We start from the raw sequence: 17,369 nt of genomic DNA, 5'->3' as shown, positions 1-17,369 counted from the left end.
TTGAGAATGGTTTGTGCAGTATAGGTGTTGATTATTCTTTAAAAGTTTGATTCTCCTGTAAATCCATCAGAAAACAGAAATTTCTTCCCCTCCCCAACTGGTAGTTCTATTTCCTTCTCAGAGCTATAGTTATTTAAGATCTCTATTTAGTCTTTTGTTAGTTTGGGTATATAATCTTCTATTTCCTTTATATTCTCAGTTTTGTTCACATATACTTATTCATAATAGGTTCGGAATTCTTTTATTTCTTCTGGTTGTATTGTGATTTCATCTTGTTCATTTTTTATTTTGTTGATACAATTTTCTGCTCTCCCTTTAATCAGACTGTTAGTTTTTTTCAAAGGACTGGCTCTTAGTTTTGTTCCTTGAGTACTGTCTTTATGGTTTCCAATTTATATTTTTCTCCTAATTTTCAAGATTTCTTCTTTTGTACTTATTCTATAAGATTCTATTTTTTTTTTAAAAGTCATATTTAGTTAATTTAGCTTATCTTTTTTACTTTGTTAATACAGGCTTTTAGAGATGATTTTTCCTTCTGAGACTGCTTTAACTGTATCTCAGAAACTCTGGCATACTGTCTCATTATAATCATTGTCTTTCACATGAGTACTGCTTCTATCATTCATTTTTCAATCCATTCCACTTAGAATTTATTTCATTAAGTCTCAATTTAGGTCTATGTCTTTTGTCCATGCTCCCTGAATTTATTACTATTTTATTGTGTTTTGATCTGTAAAGAATGGTTATTTCTGCCTTTTTTTACATTTATTTTCAATTTCTCAGTGCTAAATACATGGTCGATTTTTGTAAAAGTTCCACATGGTGTTCATGAATACGTATATTCTTTAGTAATACCTTTTTCAATAGTCTGGGTGCATCTATATCCAGTTTACAACGTCGTTCAATGACATGAATCGCCCCATCATCACTGTTATATTCATTCACAGTGTCGCTGTGTACAAACATTGGAATCAGAGGACACGTAGGAAATCTTCTTTCATAGGCCTACAAAAGGAGAAAAGATAAAAGGAACTAATAAAAAAATGCAATTTAGTAAAATATAATAGAAACTCAGTAAGTATCAAAATTAACTCCAGAAATGTGTCAATGGCATTACACATGTATATATTCCTTTCAGTCTTTGTAACTAAAATTTTCATTAAAAAAAAAAACTATATATAATTATTCATGGATTCCTTTGGCAGCCTAGTGAAGTCAATGATCCCTTTCTCAGAATAAGCTTTTGAATGCATAAAATAGATAGGATTACAAAGGAAACCAATTATATTGAAATACTTATCAAAATAGTTCTAAAAACAAATCCATGGACCACAACTTAAGAATTTCCATCCTCGAACTTTTTAACTATTAAAAAAAACCCCACAATGTTTTATTGCATACCTTTTGTCCTTACACCTACCCCTTTTGGGATTGAATATATCTTCCGAGTTAAAAAAAAAAACATTTAAGTAGAACCATCAGGCATAGCTGCAGTGTTTGAGATCAGGTTTCATTATCTCTTCTCCAGGAATTTCACTGCTTTTTCCATTACTCAAAATGAAACTTCTTTTTACAGCTCTATTAATTTACATTGTTGGAGTCATGTATATCATTTTCTTGGTTCTGTTACTTTATTCTGTATCAGTTTATATAGATCTTAATGTTCCTTTTAATTCTGCATACTCCTCATTTCTAACTGCATTATTCATGTCATAGCTTTTTTAAGCCATTTCCCAATCAATGGGCACTACTTTGTTTCTTTCCTATTATAAAGAGTGTTGTTCTGGGAGCAGCTAGGTGGTACAGTGGATAAAGCACCGGCCCTGGAGTCAGGAGGATCTGAGTTCAAATGTGACCTCAGACACCTGACACTTACTAGCTGTGTGACTCTGGGAAAGTCACTTAACACCACTGCCTAGCCAAAAAAAAAAAGTGTTGTTCTAAACATTTTTGTATATATTGTACCACTGTTTCTGACTTTGACTTCCTTGAGGACATAATCCCATTAGACATGAGGCTGCTGAGTCAAAGTGTAGAGGGTTAACAGCATTTTTTTGAATTGTTGTTCAGTCATGTCCAGCTCTTTATGACCCCATGGACCACAGCACGCCAATACTTTCTATGGAGTTTTCTTGGCAAAACTATTGGAGTGGTTTCCCATCTCCTTCTTCAACTCATTTCACAGATGAAAAAACTGAGGCATGAGGCAAACAGGATTAAGTGACTTGCCCTGGGTCACATAGCTAGTAAAGTGTCTGAGTCCAGGTTCGTACTCTGGTCTTCCTGACTCAGGGCCCAGTATTCTATCCACTAAGCTGCCTCCAAGGCAAACAGAGGTTTAAGTGACTCGTCCACAGTCATACAGCTAATCAATCTCTGAAGCCATATTTGAACTTGGGTCCAGGCCTAGCACTCTACCTACTGAGCGACCTAGTTGCATAGTTAAACAAATCTAGAATGTTTGGACCACTTCACAATTCTACTATCAATGCATCAGTGTGCCTGTCTTCCCATAGCTTTTCTACAGCACTTACTATTCCCTTTATTTTACCTTTGTCTTACTATTAGTTACTTGGAATATGTTTTTGTGTAAATAATAGTTTGCTAATTTGGGGGGAACGGCTCTTGGTGAGGCACACACATTCGATTCCCTGAATATTTCAGATGACTTCAATCTTATGACAATGATGTTTTATGCAAATATTATTCTGTATCCTATATTTTTTTCTAAATTGTTTACATTTATTTCACTCACATAAAAGCACTTAATTTTATGCAGTCAAAATTATATCTCCTCTATTCTTTAGTTAAGAATTCTCTCATGAAAGGAATGCCTAAACAAAGTGTAGTACAGAAAGTTAATGGAATATTACTGTAAGAAATGATGTATTTAATGAATAGAGCACAGAAAGATCCACATGAACTGATGCTCAGTGAGGTAAGCAGAGACAAAAAAACTAATACACACAATGACACCAAAAATGTAAGTGTAATATCAAAACAAAAGTAAATGTAACAAAATTACAAAGATCAACTATGACATGAAGAGATGAGAGGATAATCCAAACCCTCCCCAAACAGGTAGGAGGTCCACAGGTGCTACACATTACACATGTTTATGTTTTCAGACTTTTTCAATGTATTGATCAGTTATGATGATTTTTTTCCTCCTTTTTTTGTCTTTAAAATATACTAATTGTTATAGGGGATGACTCTCTGGGAAGAGATAGGGAAGGACACTGGGGATAACAGGAGATGACTATGATGCAAAAAAAAAAAAGATAACAATAAAAATTTATTCTTAAAAAAAGAATCTTCCTACGGAGCAGACATCAACAGCTCCTACTTCTGCCTCCTGACCTGGCTTCCAGACTTCCTAGACCATCCTGCACTTCCATGCTGTAAAGCAGACCATCTGAAGACTTGAAGCAAACAATAATAATCCCTACAATGAAACTGGGCACTAGGGAATGAAACTGAACCACCTAAAATCACCTCCCTCCCTCAATGAACCTCTCCTCCATCCATCAACGCTTTGCCTAGAGTCATTCCTCAATGTTTTATTATACACTCTTGCTTCTCTTTTATTCTCCCCATCCCAGTAATACTGACTCTCATGCTGCTCCAGCTGCTGAACAAACCTACTCCCTCATTCCATCCAGCTCAATCTTGTCCCTCTCACCTCCCATTCCACATCTCCACATTCAGTACTTGAAGTGTATCCAGTATAAGAGTATGCACTATATATGATCCTTTTAGACATAAAATCAATTTTGGAAAATTTGTTGTAACCTTTCACTTCTATTTTGTATTATTCTCATTACATTTAGCATATCAGATGTCTCAATAGCAGAACTAAAACTTTTGGGTCTTACAACAATTGAGATTTGTCACTAAAAGTAAACCCATGTTTTGGGTAATTATGTAGATAATTACATGTATTTCTACCTATGATCCTACTCCCAACTCTTCTTTCAAAAGAGAAGGGGTTTTTTTAGCCTGTAATTTGGGAACTGGATAACAGCTCTTAACCAGACTTTAAAGCATATGTAATTTTGACATATTAAAAGCTGAGATTTTGCAGTGAAGAAAACCACATTTTAGTAAAGTTGTCAGCTTAAAATTTAATGGTTATAATGCTCCATTCTGCTAGGCAGAGTCATTTAAAAAGTAGCACTCCTTAAGTAAGCGTAGCTTAAAACTGAACTGTGTGTGATGAGATCCAAAATTAGTCAACTAAATACACTAGGCTCCTTATTGATAGGATTACCAGTCATTTGCTAAGAAATAGCAATGATATTAAGGTCCCAGACCTTAATATAATTGAGTTCCTAATACTTGTAAATAGTGACATATACTCCAAAAAACAGTTTTAAAATGAAAATAAATAAGGTTCCAAATATCTGCAGAACACTGCAGAAGACCTGGGATTGCTTTCAGTCTATTGTCTATTTCTATAAGATCTTGTTTAATGATTTGTTATCAAATTTAAAAAACAAAACAAAACATTGCACCAGGGGCTGGGGAGGAATTGGGGTGAGGGAATACAAAGCAGTATAGGATAGTCTTATAGAGTTTACAGTCTAAGGAAGACAAAACAAAAATTTTTGAAAGTTGTATAGCAATAAAAGAGCTAACAAGTTCAAGATAACAGAAGATTAAGTTCTTTCACAATCTAGAATATGATTAATTTTGAAAATATGGGAGAGTACAAAGATTTAGAGTGTGAGGACCTAGTTTCAAGTCCTTGTTCTTCTGCCAAACAACCTGTGTGACAAACTGACTCCATTTTCTCATCTAGAAAACAAAAGATTGGACTTCCTTTTCAGTTCTAAATCTATTGTCCTCTGAAATGAAAAAAGATTACATGAAATCATATATACTCTGTCATATGAAGTTGAAATTTAGAGAAGGTGGCTGTTCTGGGGTGATGATGGGGAAATTCCAGGTAGATAAGAGAGTAGGATTCAATTAAATGCAAACAAAAATTCATTTAAAAGCCTACTAAACAGAAAACACTGTTTGTACTAGTTGCTGGAGATAGAAAGACAAAAATGAAAGAATCCTTGTCCTCAAGGAACTTAAATTCCACTGGAAGGATACAATATATATTCAGATAAATGCACAAGAATTTGAGGAAGAACATAGCACTAACAAGCTCCAGGAATTTTCTCTGGCAGTGCCCCAAGCCTTGACTGTTCTTCTTCTACATCTCCAACTACTAGCTTCACTATTCTGTTTTGTTTTGCTTTTTAAAGTCCCAACTATAACCCCATCTTCTACAGGAAGCCTTTTCAATCCTCCTTAATTCTAGTGCCTTCCTTCTTTTAATTACTTCCCATTTATCCTGTATATAGCTAGTCTGTACACATCTATTTGCTTGTCTGTCCCGTTAGACTGTGAGCTCCTTGAGGATAAGGACCATCTTTTGCTTCTTTTTGCATTTCCAGCACTTAGCACAGTCCCTGACAATAACAGTGAGCCCTTCAGTGACTAATTTCAAGATGAGATGTCATCTGAGCTGAACCATGAAGGAAGACAAGGTTTCTAAAGTGGATGAAGAGGGGGGTATAATCCAGAAATGGGAAAATTGTAAGAAGGTTCAAAGGTGGGAGAAAGAACGGCCAGTTAAGAAGAGCTAACTAGTAATCTAGTTTACCTGAAATGTAGAGGCAAAAAGAGGAATAATAAGGCCATTAAAGTTCACTAAAGTCTGTGGACCCTTCCCCAAACCATTTTTGGCCAATCAGGAGAGACATTTTGGCCCACTCTGAGCTTAAACAACCATAATGCTTTACATGTCCTGGCATAACAGACATACTTTGCTTTGCCCTCTGAGGGAGCAACTGTGTCAGCAACTACAAGGCCAGATGAAGCTGACCAGGAGCATTCTTCTGTTTATGACTACCAAGGACAAGGTGCCTTGACCGAAACACTATCTTGAATAATGAGACTTTTCTTATCTTGGTATTCTATAGATACATGTTATGTTATATTATGTCATGTTAATGATAGAAGAAACATAGACAGCCTGGATCTATAATTTCAATTGACACCTTGACATTCTCCTATCTTACTGTATTTACAATCTATCCACTTAAGAAATTCCTTTCTCATATTAGGTTAACACATATGGAGACTATAATTTTGGCTGACATAGGCATCTGAGCCAGGAAGGGAGGGAAGGGTGAGAGGGAATTGCTCTGAAAATATAAAATCCCGTTTGTCTGTCCATCCTGGGGTTCATTATCTACAATGAACTTCCATGCATATCTCTGTATTGTACATCCTGCAAGCTTTGAGAGAAATAAATATACACGTGCAGCCTAATTTTGTTCGTCTTTCTAAGAAAGAACTCAGTAATGGCTGACAAACCAGAGTTGGGAAAAACTAAAAATGCTAGGTTGGGGCGGAGTGGATGAGTAGGTGGGAGGGTTGTATTTGATCCTAAAAGCAATAGGAAATCATGGAGTTTTTGATTAAAGGCAAAAATGGTAAAGTTTGAACTTGAATAAGACGGCACTGGCAGGCATTTTTACTTAACCGTATTCCTTTGTTTCAAGGACTTAGTAAAAGATTATTGACTGAGTTTCTTCCTTTTTTTTTTTTTTGGTGATGCAATTGTGGTTAAGTGACTTGTCCAGAGTCACACAGCTAGTGAGTGTTATGTGTCTGAGGCCAGATTTGAATCAGGCCCTCCTGACTCCAGGGCTGGTGCTCTATCCACTGTGCCACCTAACTGCCCCTGAGTTTCTTCTTACTGCCTTACTTGTCCTATCACAATTTACCACATGGCAGTTCACATTACACAATCACTAGCAGTAGTAGCACAGGTTTTTTTTTAAGGAGAGAAAATGATCCTTTTTTTATCTTCCTCAAATGGGCAAAAATATGTTGAGACTGTTTGCAGTTCTCCCTTTAAGAAAAGAGTTTAAGAGCTTTATTAGAGTCTGGATTTTATATTGTTTATAACTCTAACATAACTGTCTTCATTTGTCTTAGTTAACTTGAAGAAGGGCCTTTTTCTACGGCATTCAATGTAAATGGTAACTATATAATCAAATAATTATGTGCAATCATTTATTTAGTATTATAAATTTTCTTATTTTATAAATCATATATTATATAAAATACATAAATTATTACATTATTATATATTTTAGTATTAGAAGTGAACCGTGGAGGTTAAATGTAAAAATACTCATATCCCCTGGAGGTTAAGTATAAAAATACATTCAAATCTCCGTCTACTTTCATATACAAGTATCCAAAGTTGTTTATTTGAAATATCTGATGGAGGCAAGGGTATACTGGGGGGAAGGGCAGGGAAGAAAGAGGGAAGAAAAAAGACTAAATTATCTTGGTTCAGATTATTCAGCAACCTCCAGACCTGGAGTCAGGAAGATCTGAGTTCACTTATGACCTCAGACACTAGCTATATGATCCTAGGCAAGTCACTGTTTCCTAATCTGTAAAATAATAATAGCTCCTACCTCTCAGTATTATTGTGAGCATAAAATGAAATAATACTTACAAAGTGCTTTACAAATCCTAAAGCAGTATGTAAAAAACGTTAGCTAGTATTATTATTCTCATTCAGAAAGCAATAATACATTCAGTCAACTGAGAAACTATGTACTTCAAATTATGTACTATTTTGAATAGGTCAGATTAATGGGGCTTTACTGTAATTTATACTAGGCCTGCACAACCTGCGGCCCATAGGGTACTTATGGCAGCCAAAAGATGTTGGGCAGCCCCGAAAAATGTGGAGGAAAACATCTTTTGTATGTAGAGGAAAATAGAGGCCATAAGCAATCGCAGGCTGCAAGTTATACAGGCCTGATTTATACCATAAGACCTGAACTCATTGAAAAAAAATCTAAGCAATTTAAGTTTAAGAAAGAATGCAAAACATATGATAATGCAAAACAAATATTTTAGTACTAAAGGCACCTCCAGAATAACTGTTTTCAAACAAATGCAAAACAGGCCGTGAATATTCTAACATTATGACAAGTGTTTTAATTCCTTTTCCAATTTAATCACAAAAAAGGAATTATCAAACATATGAACTAAACGCTATATTTAAACCAGTTAACTTACTCAGTCACCCATCTTTTATTTAACTAGTGCACAAAATAGCTGCTTGATCTTTCTTTTCATTTGTAAGAATAAGAAATATTCATCATAAACTACATGCGCATGTCAATATTTTGATATCCCAAAGGATATCCCCCAAAGATTAAGAAAATCACACACAATTATGTTCTGTCTCTCCCAAATCCAAAATTAAATTACTAAGAACACTTCAAAGTAAAAAACTAATTTAATACTCTTTCCAAAGAATTTTTCTCAGATCTGCTAAAAAGATAATTAGCCAAACAAAACAGTTCAATCTGTTTAAAGAAAACTTCTATAACTATCAAGTGAAGGATTTGTAACAGCATTATTTTAAAAAATAAAGCAAACTAATTGAACTTAAAGAGTTTGTGTTTTACGTTGTGCGATGACTAATACTGATAAAATTAACCCTTCTCAGCAATACAAGGATCTAAGACATCTCCAGAGGCCTCGGGATGGAAAATGCTATCCACATCCAAAGAAAGAACTATGGAAGTTGAATTGCTATCTTTTTTTTCTCTTTTGTTGAGTTTTGTTTCCTCTTTCTGATGGTTCCTCCTATTGGTTTTAATTTTTACTAACAACATCGCTAATGTGCAAATATGTTTAATAGGATTTAAATGTATAGCCTATATCAGATTGTGTGCTTTCTTGGGGAGAGTGGTAGGAAAGAAGGGGGAGAAACATTTTAAACTCAAAAGCATATGGAAGTGATTGTTGATAAATCAAAATAAATTAATAAAATAAAAAGAAAAAAGTTGGTGTTTTAAAACTTCTCTAAAATGTGACTAAAAGATATTTTGGAAGGCAAATAGACAATACATGTGTAGTTCACATATTGTGCTGAAATGTAGTAGTAATCTTAGTATTTCATGTATTCCATTATCAGGTAAATTTTATTAGATTCTTTTTAATCACAACAAAGTCAAGATTCATTAGAGTTTATAAACTACAATTTTTATTGTAACCACTATCATCAGAGCACCTAACTGCTTTGATAAAAGTTATAATGCGGAATGTTAAATTAACACCACCAGGAGAGTAACAAGCCATTGTAGAGAGCCCTCATCTCTGAATTAGAAATATAAGCTCAACTTCCATTTTTGATACAAAGTGGCTACGGTAACTCTGGGTAAGTAACTAATTCCTCAGTATTCTAGGCAACTCTCTTGGTAGAGAGCATTTCCTTAGCAGGAGCTTCATATGCCAAATGAAATCCTAAGAATGAATCAAAACATTTTCCCAAACTAAATGAAAACAACAACAACAACAACAAACAAAACACAGCAAAAGAGAAAGGGAGCAAGCAGTGGTAAGAAAACAAATACAGAATCCTAACCTTAGTGTCTTCAAGGGTTAGAGAGACGGAGGGTCTGGAGATGGTTTTGTTCTGTTTTGATGGGTATAAGAAAGGAAAGAAAAGCGAAGGAAAAGGGAACCTGCTAGAGAAGAAAGAGTCTAGGTAGAACTTACAGAATTATAATTGAGGTGTATGAGAAGATATAAAACATGGAAGCAGAGGGGGTGGGGAATGAGCTTATCTCAATGGTGGAGTTTAAGAGTAGAAAACAGACCTGGAAAGAAATCAGAGGTAAGAAAAAGAATTCCAACTTCAGAGAACAGATTATGAAGCGGGATCTAAAAGGAAAGAAAGTTAAAAAAAAGAACCTGTGATCTGCCTCTGACTGAGGGGAAGAGGACAATGGAATAGAAATAGAGATAGCTTCAATTATAGAATGCTAGTGTTGAGTACACTCCTCTTTCAATAACTTGCTCTCCTTTGAAAAGAGAAGGACAAAACTTAGGATAGAAAGTAAAGAAATACACAATTAACAATCACAACCATGGAATGGAATACTCACTCATAAAATGGATGAAGATATCAGAAGTGATAAGATAGCAGAATCCCACAATATCATAGAAAAGCACTTGAACCATAGAGATTCACAGAGTAAAGATAAGGTGGAACTTCAGGTGAATTAAGAAAAGCAGGGTTAGCAATGGTGATCAGCCAGGAAACTCTATCATGCTTAAAGGAACTATTAACAATGAATGGATCAGAATAAACAAAGATAAGTCATCTGATTTACAGAAAAAAATAGATAATAAAAATTACACAAATTTTTATATAATTTATATATTTATTAACAAAAAATGATTATTATTAACAAAAAAAAGCATAGATAGGCCAAATCTAACAAAATCTAACAAGAAAACAATATAGAAGCTGACACCCTAAACGGAATTTTAGAAAAGCTAGATATGATAAAACCCTGACAATTACTGAATGAGAACAATAACAACAACAAAAAAATACATATTTCTTGGCAGTGCATGATACTATTATAAAAACTATCTATATATTTGAACATAAAAACCTTACAAGCAAATGCAGAAAACCACAAGACAATAAAAATTATATCTAATAAAGAGCTGTAGTAGAAAGAATTAAAATTTAAATAAGACTAAATAACCTACTCCTAAAAGAACTGATGGATCAAGAATAAAAAAAAACCATAAGTAATGTAATCAAAGAAAATGTCAGGAATGTGAAACAACATGTCCAAACTTCTGGGGCACAGCCAAAGCAGCCTTTGGCTCTCTAAACACTTTCATCAACAAAAGAGAAAACAGATCAGTGAATTTTGGTATACCACCAAAAGGAAGGAAGTAACAAGAGTTTATTAAGCACCTACTCAGTACGGATTTCTGAGTCACATGAGCAATACGATGGAGAACTAGACATTTTCTCTGATCCCTCTGATTTCTCAAACTTATCCAAAACAAATTATAAAGCAACTTCAGCTGTCTCCATGGTCTAGGCTATCCAGAACCTAAAAGAAGGTTAAAAAAAAAATGAATTCAATTATCCTGAGCTCACTAAATACCGCTCCCCTAACTTCTCACATTGCAAGCTGTACTAGAAGAACCAAGGATACAAAACTCGAGGATAAAACCCCACCACTCCATACCCATACCATGCCCCATACCCCTTCCCTCTTCCCAGGTAACCCCTCCCCTTTCCAGTGCCATGGAAACTCCACCAGGCTACAAAAATCTGCTCTATCTACAACAAATTGCCTCAGAAGCAAAAGCCAACCCGAAGCTACAACCCAACAGCAATAGCACAACAAAGCTCCAGGCCAAAAAACTAAGGAATAGAGGAAGCTGGAATGGACACCAACATCTTGTGTGAAGTTGGGGGCTGAGGACTGTACAGCATTCTACCAGCACTGACCACCCAAAAGTCAGTTGGAGCAGAGACCTAGGCTTATGAACCCTTTATGAACTGCTTAGCACAGGAGGAGGCTAAGACTGTTTGAGGCCCAACCACTAAGGAAACCACAATCAGAAGAAAGTAGTCAGAAGTGAGTGACAGGGAAAATACGGTGGGGAAAAGGGCTGAAATTACCAAAGATTTCAGTAAAAAGAAAACTCAAATAACTTGGACAGATGAATCAACAGGAAAAATAGTAACAACAGAAAGAAATACAGCCTCCATATCTAGAAAAAGACTTCAGGCATCTATGAATAAATATTGCGAAACAAAGGAAAACAATACAACACATGATGAGTTGATGAAGAATCTTGTAGGATTTGAGAACATGGAACCATAACATGCTGTTCCTGAGCAGTTCTAAAGAGAAATGAGGAATTTATGACCTATAGAACAAAAATAACAGGAAGAATAAGAACAATGGAATTTATAAGGACAAGCCTCACCAAAGAAACAAAAGGGAACAATAGATTGAGAATGTAAATACACAGACGTGAAAGACAACCTAGAAGAAAAGAAGCAAAAGACAGTTATGTTGAAAGAAAATATGCTTACTATGCAAACAAAACATTTATCTTAAAGACAGGATGGCAGAGACAACCTAAGGATCATAAAACACAGCAGGACAAAAACTTTAACATCATAATGCAAAAAATAATAGAAGAGAATTGCCCAGAACTTCTGAACGTAGAAAGTGAAATTCCAATGAATTCACAGATCACCTCCAGTAAAAAACAACCCCCCCAAAAAAAACAAACAAAAAAACATGCAAGGCTACAGACTCCAAGATACATAGTGATTAGATTTTTAATAATTCAATTCAGAAAGAACAAGTTCTGCAAGCAATCTCAGGAGAAAGACGTGCAAATAACACAAGACTATTCTGCACGTACTCAGTGGCAAGCAACGTACTAAGTAAGAGCTTTACAAATATTATTTCACTCGATCCCCATAACAATCCAGGAAGGTAAGTGTTATTATCTGCCACTTTACAGTTGAGGAAACTGAAGCAAACAGAGATTTAAGTGACTTGTTAGTGTCTGAAGCCTATTTTGAACTCAATTCTTCCACTTCAGGATTTAATGACTCTAGAAAAATAAACCAAATAACCCCATCGAAACACCAAAACAGAAATTCAGAAAATGAAGGAATTAACAAAATTGAAAGCAAAATTGGTAAACCGATTTGAATTTGAGTTGATAAATAAAACTAAGCTGTTTTTAATGACTACATTAACAAATTAACTAACCTGATATTAAAAAGGAAAACCAAACTGTCAGCATGTAAAAAATGCACAACAAATGAAGATGAAATAATTACTTAAAACTATATTCCTCGATTCCACGCCAATTGATAAGTTCAATGACATGGTTAAATATTTATAGAAATGTAAAATATCTAGACTTACAGAACAAGAAAGTAAATATTTAAATAGTCCATTTTAAAAAATGATCAAACAAGCTATAAATCAACTCTCAAAGAAAAAAATCTCAAGACTAGATGGATTTGCAACTGAATTCTATCAAACATTCAAAAAAAAAACAATTATATAACATATACATATCATAATAAGATATAAACTATTTACTAAAATAGAAAAACAGATCCTTCTCTATATCAAACATAGTCTTGAAAACTAAACCCAAGAGAGTAAAAGAAGAGAAAACACTATAGACCGAATTTCAAATACTTGAATACTATCACAGGATCAAAATAAATGCTTATTCCCTTATACTAATATACTTAATTATTTTTAATACCAAACAAAGCACAAGAGAACAGATGGGGTTCTTAGGGCCTTGCATCTCTTACCTGTGCCTGACACTGGACTCACTGCTGGTCTACTAACAAAACACTCCATCTCTCAATTCCTGGCATTTCCTCTGTCTGTCCCCCTTCCCAGGAATGCTCTCCTTCCTCATCTCACCTACTGGCTTTCCTGGCTTTAAGTCCCAACTAAAATCCTACCCAATCTTTCCCAATTTCTCTTAATTCTAGTACCTTTCCCCTCCATTATTTCCTATTTATCCTGTATATAGCTTGTTTGTATATATTTGCTTACTGTCTCCACACTTAGATTGTGAGCTCCTTAAAAGGCAAGGCCTCTTTTTATATCCCCAGAGCTTAGCACAGTGCCTGGCATTAATATTTACTGAATGAGTAACTTGGAGAACATTCTAATTCATCTGCCACCCACTACCACTGCTATGGCTAGCTAATTCCCACAACCTGTTACTTTTGCTATTCCTGTCTAATCACAGTTTACCACTTCCTAGAGTCCTCATGAGGGCAAGAGGTAGTTGTTGAAGGCTCAAGAGCAGCAATCACCTCTACCTGGTTTTTCTATCTTCCTCCCTTTTCCCCTCCTCTTCCCCTAGCTTTTCTCCTCCAATTAAGCTTCCAAAATTGTTTTCAGACTGATCTTTCTAGATTTGTTTTCAATAGTTATTGATTGCCTTCCAAATAGTCTAAAGTCATTACCCTGGAATTGAAGGTCTTCCATAATATGGCTCAAAACTAACTTTCCAATCATATCTTAATACGTTAGTCAAACTGCCCTACTTATTATTCCAAATGCTTTGAATTTCTCCCATCTTCTCATCTTTATCTATATAATTCTCTATGCTTAAGCATTGTTCTTCCTACCATTTCTACCAGTTAAAATCCTTCAAGCCCTAGTTCAAGTAGCACCTCCTTTATGTAGCTTCACAGCTGAAATGATCTCTCTTTCATCTACTCTCACAGCACTTTGTACTGATGTAATTAATATTCTAGGTTGTGTTTTATTCTGTTGTACAAATATTTTCTGCTACCTACTATATTGAAAGCTACTTGAGGACAGGAATCAGATATATTGTCTTGCACATGGAAGATATTGAATCCTTAACTTACCTTTTAGAATCAATCACTAGCTTCCATCAAAAATGAGCTCTTTCACCATGCCTATTGGGAATTGAGAATTCTCATCATTTTCTACCCCTAGAAAATACTTTGTCACTACTTTGAATATATTTTGTATTTAAATTTTTGTCTATCTGTTGTTTTCCCCTAAACAGTATATAGCTCCGTAAGGGCAGAATTTTTGTCTTTGTATTAATTTGCTCAATTGAATTAATGGGTAGTTTTAAAACCTGGATTCTTCAAAAATCCCCATGAAAATACACTGGAAAATCTGTTTGTACAACACAGCAGCCCATCTACATATGATCAATGAACTTATGAATATGATTCAAAGGAATGCCCCAGTTACTTCTATAAATTGCATCATTCTATACAAGTCTTAGTGTACTTTCAAGTTTTAATAGCTTTGAAATGCACTAAGATTTTTGGGACACTCTGAATAAAGACTTCCATAAACATTGTACATAGAGGATCTTCAAGCCTAAAGGGACTTTAAAAATTATCAAGTCTCAATCCCTTCTGCAAAGTTAACTTTCCAAGAAGTCACTATGGTTTGGGAGGGAATGATTGATAGCTGTATTTCTCTAGGTCTTAGGAATCCTGGCAAACCATGAATAACAGAATGGGGGAAGGGGACTGGTGTGGATCGGGGTTAGTAGTAGGAACAGGGAATAGCAGCACAAATCAGATTAGAAATTTACTATGTAAGCACCTGAGATCTACTATTAAGATCTTGATGTGAACTTGTTAAATTGTTTGCCAAATCATCCAGTTTGTTTGCCCCTAGAGTAGAAAAGAAATTTTTCTCCTCTCACTATTGGCCAAAGATTGATATTTCATTCCTAAACTTCCAACTTTCCTTTTGCATAGCCATAACCACAGGAATTCTTTCAGTTTGAACCTCTGACCATAACCAGAAAATATGTAAGGAAATAGTCATGTATAGAGCTGACCTGAAATGTTTTATGTAAAGAGAAAAGAGAATCAGAAAAATAAAACAATTTACAAAAGAACAAATTATTTAAAAATGCCTCCAAAACAATAAGCTAGTAGAAAGGGAAGAGGGACTGAAGAGAGTTAAACCTTTGAAAAACTTCTGCACAGTTCTCAGAGACACTAACCTCCCAGCAGGGTCAGCTTTCCTTGTCATAAAACAGGAGGCTAAGGCCTAGACACAGCAGTCTCTAGTTCCAAACCACCTGTCCCTTTTGCTCCAGTGCCAGAGATGAACAGCTGCGGCCCCACATTGCTATCACCATTGTTACTCCCAACTGTTACCACTGCCACTTCACTAGATGCTGCGCTAGCAGCCAGCTAGCTCACAAGGCTGTATAATTTCACCCATTTCAAATCTCAAAGCACTGTTCCACCAAGATCTTTAAGTATATAGGTATACCTCATTTTATTGCACTTCAGAGATACTGGTTTTTTTTTTTTTACAAATTGAAGATTTGTGGCATCCCTGTACCTAGTAAGTCTATCAGCTTCATTTTTTCCAATAGTATGTGCTCACATTGTTGTCTCTGTGTCACATTTTGGTAATTCCTGCAATATTTCAAACTTTTTCATTGTTATTATTATATTTGTTATGGTGATCTGTGGTTAGTGATCTTTGATATTACTATTGTCATTGTTGTGGGGCACCACAAGCCAGGCCCACATAAGATGGGAAACTTAATAAATGTTAGATGTGTTCTGACTGCTCTCTCTTCTCAAGCTGCCCTATTCCCTGAGACACAATATTGAGAATAGGCCAATTAATAATCCTACAATGACCTCTAAGTGTTCAAGTAAAATAAGAGTAATTCAATGCAGCACACTTCATTGTTATCTTATTTTAAGAAATTGCCATAGCCACCCCAACCTTCAGCAACTACCACCCTAATCAGTCAGCTGCAAGACCCCCCCACAAGCAAAAAGATTAAGGCTGGCTGAAGGGTCAGATGATGATTAGACTTTTTTTAAGCAATAAATATTTTTTAATCAAGGCATGTACATTTTTTAGGCTTTATATTATTGTACACTTAATAGACTGCAATATAGTATAAACATGACTTTTATACGCACTAGGAAACTAAAAAATTTATGTGACTTGCTTTATTGTGGTGGTGTGGAAACAAATCCACAAGATCTATAAGGTGGTGGTTTTTGTTGTTTGTGACCTCATTTGGAGATACCAGAGTGGTTTGCTATTGCCTTCTCCAGCTCATTTTACAAATGAGGAACTGAGGCAAACAGGGTTAAGTGATTTGCCCAGTCACACAGCTGGTAAGTGTCTGAGGCCAGATTTGAACTCACAAAGATGAATCTTCCATAACTTCAGCCTCAGTATGACATTCACTAACTGCCCCATCTCTCAGGTATGCCTGTATTTATCAGGGAGTCAACTAAGGGAGTAAGACCACTCCCTTCCCAGACAGAAGAAACATGATTACAAATAGCTATTACATTATCATTTTAAATCATTTAACAACAAAACATGACAGAAGGTAGATGAGAAGCCTGGTGACATTAGTTTTGGTTCACCTTCTGTCACTGATTTTAGTTACACGCGTGCTGTTGGGCAACTTGCTTAAGTCAAGCCAAAAAGCATTTGTTAAGTACTTACTATGTACAGTGCTGGGGACACAAATACAATCAGAAATATATATAACCTTTCAAGCTGAAGGAGCTTACACTCCAATGGAAGACAAGACATAAAAGAAGTAGGGAGTGTGGTTTAGCTGGGAGGCAGTTCCAGCCCAGAGCACTATCAAGTCCCAGCGAACAGTGAGAAGAATAAAGCCATGGCTGGCTTCAGTGGAGATTCTGGGAGCAGCCGCAGGGGGCAGGGGCAGAGGGTACTTGTATGAAGTTAAGGGCTGGAAATGAGCGTCCAGTTACAATTCTCTAGGTCTCACTTTGTTCTCATCTGTCAAACAGATTAAGCTCCTTTCAAGTTCAGGCATCAGTATCAAAATGGGAGTTTTTTGATTGACTTAATCAGTACTCCAAAGAGGTCAAAGACAGAGGGCAAGGATCCATGTATAGTACTTTTTGATGTAATAAAGATCTGGAAATAAAGTTC

General features: G+C 35.4%; 1 protein-coding gene across 2 annotated transcripts in view; it reads right to left on the bottom strand.

Moving 5' to 3' along the window:
• Positions 1 to 17,369, bottom strand: part of SEC14L1 (SEC14 like lipid binding 1) — an 81,101-nt gene that overhangs the window by 35,038 nt on the left and 28,694 nt on the right. Inside the window, exons 1-2 of one of the 2 annotated variants that reach the window (XM_020965922.2) lie at positions 14,294 to 14,312; positions 856 to 1,005 (exon numbers count right to left, since the gene is read on the bottom strand). In XM_020965922.2, the coding sequence (XP_020821581.2) occupies positions 856 to 966 (111 nt within the window). In that variant the 5' untranslated portion in view covers positions 967 to 1,005; positions 14,294 to 14,312. Of the gene's footprint in view, positions 1 to 855; positions 1,006 to 14,293; positions 14,313 to 17,369 lie in introns of those variants that run through there. The other variant, XM_020965921.2, reaches the window with a different exon arrangement.

This window comes from Phascolarctos cinereus, unplaced genomic scaffold (assembly GCF_003287225.1).
Source record: "Phascolarctos cinereus isolate Bilbo 61053 unplaced genomic scaffold, phaCin_HiC Scaffold_5;HRSCAF=322, whole genome shotgun sequence".
Classification (NCBI taxonomy): domain Eukaryota; kingdom Metazoa; phylum Chordata; class Mammalia; order Diprotodontia; family Phascolarctidae; genus Phascolarctos; species Phascolarctos cinereus.
Note: the sequence above shows the minus strand (reverse complement) of the source record. Positions and strands in the feature narration are given on the sequence as shown.